Source organism: Lipotes vexillifer, unplaced genomic scaffold (assembly GCF_000442215.2).
Source record: "Lipotes vexillifer unplaced genomic scaffold, Lipotes_vexillifer_v1.1 scaffold785, whole genome shotgun sequence".
In the NCBI taxonomy this organism is placed as follows: domain Eukaryota; kingdom Metazoa; phylum Chordata; class Mammalia; order Artiodactyla; family Lipotidae; genus Lipotes; species Lipotes vexillifer.
Genome location: NW_006791778.1, coordinates 1,588,003 through 1,597,118, shown reverse-complemented (window position 1 = coordinate 1,597,118; position 9,116 = coordinate 1,588,003). Strand labels below are relative to the sequence as shown.

The following is a 9,116-nucleotide window of genomic DNA, read 5'->3' as shown; positions in this document are numbered from 1 at the left end:
AATTCCCCAAGAAGTTCCAATATGCAGGCTAGGCAGAGACCACTGTTAAAAGTGTCCCACCTGACTGAATTGGGTAGAAGAAGCCATCACCTTGACCTTAGGAAAAATGTGCCTTCTCTTAAGATTTTCCCAAATGAGTTGACATTGTCATATTCGTACAGGTGTTGCTTTAAGATCGGGTTACATAAGAAAGCCTTTTGTGAGAACTTGATTTTAGTTTTAAGACAGTATGCAATGTGTATCTCATGCTATTACCACTCAAATGAGAAACCCCAGGATCATTCCCTGGTAGAATCGCTGGTGTTTCTAGACCTAGTATTGACTTAGAACCCATTAGGACAAGGTTCTTCAGGCCAGAGCCAGCTTCCCTCCTGTGGTCCCCAGGGGAGATTTTACTGAGAATTCTAGCCAGCAAGAATCTCAGTTACAAGCTCTGAAGTGGGACGCATGTATCCTAGTAATCACATGAGACAAACCATTGGTGTGCAGACCAAAAAACTACTACTTTATAAGAAAAAAACAGAGAAAAGAAGAAATTAATATCTAGTTGTACCTAATATGTGGACTGAGTTGATCAAACGTCCCAATTTGCTCCAGACTAAAGGATTTCCTGGAACACAGGACTAAATCCAGGAAGGTCCCAGGCAAACCAGGACAAATTGGTCACCTAACATAGACTAATGCTGGCATCCCACTTGGTTATGTGTGATCCATGGTTCTGAAAGTGTCTGTGGGGACAAGTGGAAGTTATGCGCGAGCGGAGGGGTGATGGTGATGCCCTTGCTCAGCTTATTCATTTCCATATCATATGGCAACCTTTGAAGTTTACAGGGCAATTACAAATGTGATTAATTTTATGGGTGCAATAGTTTTAAATGATACAATCTTTATAATGATATGAGATTCTTCCACCACAAAGAGAATCACTGATTATCTCATGGCAAAAAAGACTCCAAAGAACTGTCAAACTTAAAAATAAATTATTAGCAATTTTTTAAAAATGCAATAGTACTAAATTTTCTGACCTGTTTTGGTTGATAAGTTGACTGTCCAAAATATGCTACCTGCAGATTTTTTTTAAGTAATAATCACAATTTGCATTTAATCCAGCCCATCAAGGTATAGATGACATTTTAATAGTGCTTTTAGAAAGTAAATGAATGGGGAAAACTTTAGAAAGTGAAGTCTAGTGCATGTTTAGGAATGATTCCACCATTATGTGATATTATTTCTAACAACAATGTAGGTATGTGTCACCTGTAAAACCCCTTATCTTTACACTTTTTTCAAAAGTAGAAGCAGAATTTTTTAGTTTATTATAATTTTCCAAATAAAGAATTTGAGTGGTTTTAACTCACTGTGTTAAAAAATAAAAAGTCAACCCCCTTAACTAGTTTGCAAGAGTAGCTGACATAAACTAAGATGAAATTTACTAGTCAAATGTTAAAATAAAGCCTTTGCAAAACTGATGGAAGGAATTTCAAAATGAGTTTTGTAATTTACTTAGCACATCCTATTATATACTGTTTTATTTGGATTTAAATATCTTTGTATGGTATCTTTTTCACCTATAATATCTATTCAAGCAGAGAACTGAAATCAATTGAACTTAGACCCAGATCTTCAAATTGGCATATTACAAAGATTTTTAAAAGAAATTAGACATATTCAATAACATTTCTCCCTCTAAATATTATTTATAGTAAATGAGGTCAGAAGTACTTTTATACCATTAATAAAATAATTATTAAAATATTATCTATTTTATACTTACTTCATCTTTTAAATTTCTATTATTGTGACTGTTTTATATTGGATGTTATATTTATAGAATAGTTCAGGGATACAATTTAAAAACTACTAAATATACATATATAAGAAGCTGGCTACCCTCTTCACATCGTACAGCAAGTGGTTCACCCTTCTATTACATAAGGAGGTGAGGACTGCAAAGTGCATTATTTTTTAATTTATTTATTTTATTTATTTTTATTTTTGGCTGCATTGGGTTTCCGTTGCCGCGCGTGGGCTTTTCTCTAGTTGTGGAGAGCGGGGGCTCGCGGTGCATGGCTTCTCATTGCGGTGGCTTCTCTTGTTGCGGAGCATGGTCTATAGGCTCACAGGCTTCAGTAGTCGTGGCTCACGGGCTCCAGAGCACAGGCTCAGTAGTTGTGGCGCACGGGCTCAGTTGCTCCGCGGCATGTGGGATCTTCCCGAACCAGGGCTCGAACCCGTGTCCCCTGCATTGGCAGGTAGATTCTTAACCACTGCGCCACCAGGGAAGCCCCTGCAAAGTGCATTTTTAAAAGAGCTTCCCCTACAGTTGTACCTTAGTAAAGCTGGAGAAAAAAACCACTCAAATCCCTTTCTTTCCGTATCTTTTTTCTGAATTATGATCTATATGGAGAATAAACAAAAAAGACAATGGTGATGATAATCTAAACTGAGGTAAATAACTGGATGTACTTTTGTCCCCCTAAACTAGAAATAAGACACACAGCAGAAAAAAGTGGATCATTAAAAAAATCACCCCTGCAAATATTACCAGTGAAGGCAATGAGCTCAGAGGTTCTCAGCAACTCAGAAAATCGCCCGGAAAAGGAAATCCCTCCGGGCTGCCCTAGTGGCTCAGTGGTTGAGAGTCCGCCTGCCGATGCAGGAGACACGGGTTCGTGCCCCGGTCCGGGAAGATCCCACATGCCGCGGAGCGGCTGGGCCCGTGAGCCATGGCCGCTGAGCCTGCACGTCCGCAGCCTGTGCTCTGCAACGGGAGAGGCCACAACAGTGAGAGGCCCGCGTACCGCAAAAAAAAAAAAAAAAAAAAAAAAAAAAAAAAAAAAAGGAGATCCCTCCAAACTGTTACTCATTCCAAGGACTGGTGTTAGAGGAGGCTGGCTGGCGTCTTGAGTTTCCATTTCATTGTGATGTCTGGTCCTAAGAGATGGCTCCCTTTGCGCATAGCACTCAGCACCATGTACACGGCCCTGGGTTCTGACTGGTGGACTCTAAGAACCTGCTGTGGAAATGCCAGTGGTTGATTTATCCCTGGACACCCAGCATCATGAGCAGGTATTCACATACCATGAATAACAGGAAGAGTAATAGGGTTACAAAGATTTTCTTCCTCTCCTCAGATCCCTAATCCCCTGGAGACCAAGCCTCCTGGCCTCACATGTCCTGCTTGGGATAACTGGGCTGCAAGCATAGTAGGGCTGGTTTTATCTTCCCTGGCAGCCAGTCACATTGCAAAATCAACAAGACTAGTATAAGCTCCTTCCTAGAATGGCACTGCCTGACATGGGACTGCAAGCTAAGGGGATTAATCCGATAAGAAATAAAACACTTCAGCACAGAAAAGTCTGAGCAAATCTTTATTGAAAATGTTTCCATCTTAACAGAAAAACCCAGGAAGAAACCTAGATGGATGGCTGCAACCAAGATTTCCATGACCTCAAGATAAGAAGAAAGAAAACACCATTTAAATCTTAGCAAATATGTCAAGTACTTTATTTCTTTGCTTGTTTTTTCAGCTTAAACTCCCTTATGGAGATTGCTTCTGCATCTTCTCAAACCCTCAAACAGTAAGCGGAAAATTCTTGCATAGTGTTTTTTATAGGAAGCCAGGGCTTTTGATCAAACAGGCCTGAGCCCCCCCCCCCTTTCCTACTCACATCACTGCCAACAAAGATAGAAATTTGTTATCTAAAATGACATCTTAACCTTTTAAATCTAAAAATTGTCTAAATAAAAACAATTCAAGATATCTGTTTGGGGATTTTAGGTAGATACCAGAAATTTGGGTCAAAATAAATCCAAAGCAGAAAAATCCAAAAAAGGCAATTTTTCTCCAAAGTCTTTATTTAAAATGGCAATATATATATATATATATATATATATATATGAAAGAAAGGGTCACTTTCCCAGAAAAGTCCATTACTTCTATGCAGAGTCCTCCAACTAATGCATCTGCCTAATAGTGACAATGGTGTCCTTAGCAGACAGATGTGCTTGTTCCCGAAGGACATGGCCTCTGTCAGGAGCTGTGTGCCCCTGGTGACAGCTGTGCTCAGGCCCCTGCAGATCTGATGTTTCTCCAGCAAAAGAATAAAAATAAAAATTGAAATGAAACCTAATGGTCCTTCTGGCTGAGCCTCTAGAACCCCCAGGAAGGATGGTGCTTGGGGAGGAGGTCTTGGCTTCACATAAGCATGGCCCATGGAGGCTTAAGACACTAAAGAAGCACATGTGGCCACACTCAACCAGGTCTCAGTCATCCCTGGGCCTCAGTGGGTCTTGGTCTGCACATAGCCCCAAAGAGGGTCTAGACATGGAAAGATACAGTCAGACATATCCCATCATCCTGTTGACCAAAGCTCGGCTCTCCTTGCAAGCATCCTCAAGGAGAGCAGCAAAACCACCTATTAAAGCCATATTTTCCTTAAATTTATTCCCCTTCTTAATAACCAAGTAATCTAAAGAAAACCATTCCTCAGCCCTCCTGCTCGCCCCTCCCCCCCACATCCACACTCCATGCCCCCAACCCTCCTTTGTCCCTCTGACCCGGCCCCTACACACTCTGATGTTCCCTTTTCCCCCCACCCTCCACCCACCACCTTGCTGAGCCCCAGGCCTTGAGACCCTGCTGTCAAGACTGTAAATCTGGCCAAAGCTGAGAACAGCAAACAAAGGAGCAACTGTGGGAACTGATAGCTCAAGGCCTCTGGCATTGGTTCTGCCCTTGGAGATGCTGGCAGGGCTGGTCTTCTCACAGGGCACCCCATCCATCTCAAAATGACAGAGCACAGGGCATCACTGCCTGAAGATGGCTCAGCAGGGCTGCTGCTCCCATGAAGCAGTGGGCATTGGAGAGAGGGGCCTTCTCCAGAAAGGAAACGTGGCAGAAATGAAAACCCTGGGCCACAGATTAGGCAACACTTGGCATCAAATATTATCTTTAAAATCCCTATAATTCCCTCCCAAAAGGAAACAGAAATGGAAAAAGAAATAAAAAAGGGAGAGTAAGAAAGAGGAAGGGAGGAAGGGAGGGAGGGAGGGAGGGAGGGAGGAAGGAAGTCTGGTTTACAATTTTAGTTTGGGGTAGAAACTGTAGTTTGTAGTTATGAAACTCCAAACAGATATGAACCTGAGGCTCAATCCCAGGCTCATTTTCAAATCCCAGTTTCAGGGGACAGGATGCTCGGGTGGGAGCCAGCCCTAAAAGCCTTCCACGGAAAGCGTGTGGTTGAGCGCATAGGTATCGCTATCCTCTTCCTCCAAAAGCAGCTTGTCGATGGTCAGGGAACTGATGGCTCTCCTGGGGTCTTCCACGTCCTGAAGGACTGGCTCCGGGATAGAGATAGGGAGCTGGACAAACTGGGGCCCCGGCAGGGCTGGGGCTGGAGGCTGGTACTGTAGGGTGGAGGTGGGCAGCGTGGACAGGGGCTGAGGCCACGGGAAATAGGTGAGAGGTGCCTGGTGCTCTGGGCCCTCCAGCTGGGGTCCCACTGTGGGTGTGGCAGCACTTCTCGTCTGTGATGGGGGAGACACTGGTCAGTTAGCAGCCTTGGGGTGTATCCACTGCCCACCCTGGTCCCCATGGGGATCTCTGTTTCCCTCACCTCAGCCCTTTCCTGCCGTCTCATTCCAGAGGTCTCCGTCTCCCCCTGCTCAAGGTCTTCCCCAAGGCAGAAGCCAGATAAACTTCCGCATCCCTCACCCTGTCACTCACTAGCTGTGTGTCCTTGCTCATGCTACTTCCCCATCTGAAGCGTCTGTAAAATAGATTTTACACAAAGGACTGACATCATAGGGCTGAGCGAATTAGAAATACTCTTCCAGATTTCGCTGAATATAAAATGCATCCCGATTTCAGAGATATTAAAACATGTGTGAGGAGGGGGGAGGTGTACATCTTAAAATCAATGAAAACACAGCATGTTAAACAACAAGCCCGTCACACGGCATAGCAGCTATATCCCAAAGCGGCCACTGCTGTGCCCAGACACGGAGACTGTCCAGGCTCCACACAGCAGCTTTGGCATTTTAAGGACCCCTTGGACTCAGCTCCACTAGCCTCCCACTACCTCACCCTCCACTGCCTCTTAGCTGGGCCCCCTGTGGCCATCCCAGGGACCTCCAAAGGTCAGGGCTGTTTTCCCAGGTCCTCTGTAAACAACATCTTTCACCTGCACAGCAGCCACCCTACGAATCCCAGCTCAAGCCTGCAAAGCCAGGGCCTGGATTCTTACTATCTTCCACTGCTGAGGAAGCAGGTGGGGGAGGAAGGTCTTTGCATGGAAAGACATGTGTGTGAGAGGGCAAAACCTTCCCCTACCACACTCCCTTCTCTGTCATAGCTCCTCCAGTTGCCACTGTGTCTTGGGAGCAAACTATTGGAGTCACCCAGGGAAGAGCTTATCTTAATCTCCTGGGACCATGTTGCAATGCAGATTCTGGTACAGGAGGTCTGGTCAGGCCTGGATACTACATGTCTAATTGGATCCCAGCTGACACCAGTGCAGCTAGTCCAGGGACCACAGTTTGAGTAGCAAGGCTTTAGGATGTTTTTCTATAGAATGATAGAGCTGGAAAGGGTCTCAGAGGACTTCCAGCCTCCCAGCAAAGCCTTGTTATTTCTAGTATTTCAAAAATCCAAACAGATATCCTACAGTTTTGAGTCATAAACCTGCGCAGGTCAACTGCGACTGCAGGTTTCTTGGCTCAGGGATAGAGTTACCTCAAACTGTCATCATAACAGGTCTTATCTCCTGCTGATCTGGAGTGCTGATTGGCAGCTCTAACCAGCTTTGATGAGTTAATTTACAAAATGGCAAAACGAATAAATTATTTCTTAATAAATATAGTTTGTTTGTTACACAGAACCTTTCAAAGCAAGAGGTGAGATTGATGAAAGGATAAATAATGAAAGGAATGCTCCGTCCTGAAATGGTTGGGAAACCATTGTGTCTACCACTCCCCACCCCCACCCCAGGCCTCTGATATGGAAATGAGCTGCCTAGGAGAGGTGTTGAATTAACTCCTTCCCATCCACCATCATTCAGGCCCCACAACTGGTTAGCTGAGTAGCCAGGTGGGCACAGAGTGGGAGGGCTCCTGCAGCCTGTGCCTGGACGGTGCTTGAGGGGCAGGAGCATCAGGGTGACACTGGATCTTGAGGTAAACAGAGAGGCTTTGGGGAACCAAAGCAAGTTCCATCATCAAGGGTGGCTCTGCAGTGACTCATGAGGCCCCCGTTCTACCTCCCACAGTTTTCCTTGGACTGGAGCTGGATGTAGCTGTAACCACAGGTCTTTTCTCCTCTGAACACTTGGAGGATTCCCATTCCTTTGGTCAAACAGGCATCATTCACATAAAACTGTTTCTCTTCCTTCCTCCATTCCTGGGGGAGCAAGCACTTCCTTTCCTATCCGGCATTTGAAGACGGCCCTTGGTTAGTGTTGTTGGCCAACTTGGCGACGATCATAATAACTAGCATCTATCGGGTGCTTTCTGTATGCTAGGAACTATGCTGAGCCCAGGAAGCGTTCTAAGCCCTCTACATGTCATTGATCCTGACATCAACCCATTTTACAGATGAGGACACTGAGACTCAGAGCATTAAGTCACCAAGCTCAGGATCACACAGCTAGTGAGTGAAGGGGCAGAGATTTGAACCCAGGCAATCTGACACTAGAGGTGGAACTCAAAAACTTACCCTGCAGGTGGGTCTGACTCCATCAAAAGTAGTTTTCTGAAAAATAGTGTCACCTGTTGCTCAGCCTAAAAATGTTCTAGTAAATCCCATTATTGGTTGAACGATCACCCCCTAAATAATCTGAGTAGGAAGGAGAGGCTGGCTCTGGCAAGAGACCCCACACAAGTATCACCATTCAATAAAAATTTAGACTCATCACCGAGACTCACTGCATATGGGGCAGCAGGGCAGACTTAGGACAGAGAGGCAGGAGGACGTGCCAACCCCGAGGACCACAAAGCATGGCAAAGGAGGCCATAAGCCTTTTCTATGAAAGATATTTGAAGTCATTGGGAATGAAAGTAGGCCTTCCTGGAGGATGGGGTGGGCTTAGATGATGGGATTATCCTGGGGATCAACAGCAAGGAAGGTCAGGGGTCTGGAAGTCAGCCCTGGTTCTAAAAGGGTGCCCTCAGCATGGGAGGGTATAGAAAGGCCTTTGTGTGACGTACCGTGACATTGGTGATGAGCGGCTGGGAGGCGTAGGTCAGCACCGAGGAGGGTCCCACAACCGTGTAGCTGGGGCACACGGGCTGCACATACATGTCAGCTGAGTAGGGGCAGCTGACAGCCTCATGGGACACATACTCCGTATAGGGTGCCCATGGGGCCAGGGGCTGGAGGGTGGCCGGAGCGGGCTGGGAGAGCCAGCCGGCACACAGGGCCCCCTCCTCCGTCACTGTGGAAGCAGAGACCTCCATGTCAAGGCAGGAAGGACCTGTGGGAAGGAGGAAGTTACAGAGCTGCAGGTGTCTCCCAGATGCGGTCCGGGAGGAGGCCAGGGCTGTGGGGAGCTCTTACCTACTGTGGTGTAGGTCGCCAGGGGCTGATGGGGCAGCACCACCTAGAGGGGAGAAGGGAGACCTGGATCAGGGTTCAGCCATCTCCCGCTGGCCCTCTGCAGGGAGTTCTCCCAGAGGGCCCCAGGGCAGGAGGGTATCGGGTGGGGCGCAAGAACCTCCCTTGTTAGAACTAAGACCCATGTCCCAACCATCACCACCTATACTTTCGAGGGATCAGTGTTCCCGTTTAGCAAGAAAGCTGTGCACTGAGGGAACTGGCTTCATCAACGTCCCAGGGGGAGCCCTCAACTCACACCAGGACATGTGAGACACTTGCTGTTCAGTGGACCAAGCCAGTCACCCCATATTCTTCATCCCACTTCAAGGCACTTCTACCTGGGCCCATTCTCTGGCAGCCACACCAGGGCAACGTGCAGCCTCCGTGCCCTCGAGGAGTAGCCCATGGAGTGGGACGTACACCGCCACCTGACCACCCCCAGCACCCTACCCACACACACACACACACACACACACACACACACACACACACACACACACACTCTGCCCACCGCCGCCCCCTC

At 46.6% G+C, this 9,116-nt stretch overlaps 1 protein-coding gene across 1 annotated transcript in view; it reads right to left on the bottom strand.

The window, feature by feature from the left end:
• Nucleotides 1–5,044: 5,044 nt before the first annotated feature.
• POU2AF1 (POU class 2 homeobox associating factor 1) overlaps nucleotides 5,045–9,116 on the bottom strand; it is a 22,034-nt gene continuing 17,962 nt past the window's right edge. The window contains exons 3-5 of the mRNA XM_007464667.1: nucleotides 8,555–8,597; nucleotides 8,206–8,471; nucleotides 5,045–5,529 (exon numbers count right to left, since the gene is read on the bottom strand). Of these exons, the coding sequence (XP_007464729.1) occupies nucleotides 5,215–5,529; nucleotides 8,206–8,471; nucleotides 8,555–8,597 (624 nt within the window). The 3' untranslated portion in view covers nucleotides 5,045–5,214. The remainder of the gene's footprint in view (nucleotides 5,530–8,205; nucleotides 8,472–8,554; nucleotides 8,598–9,116) is intronic.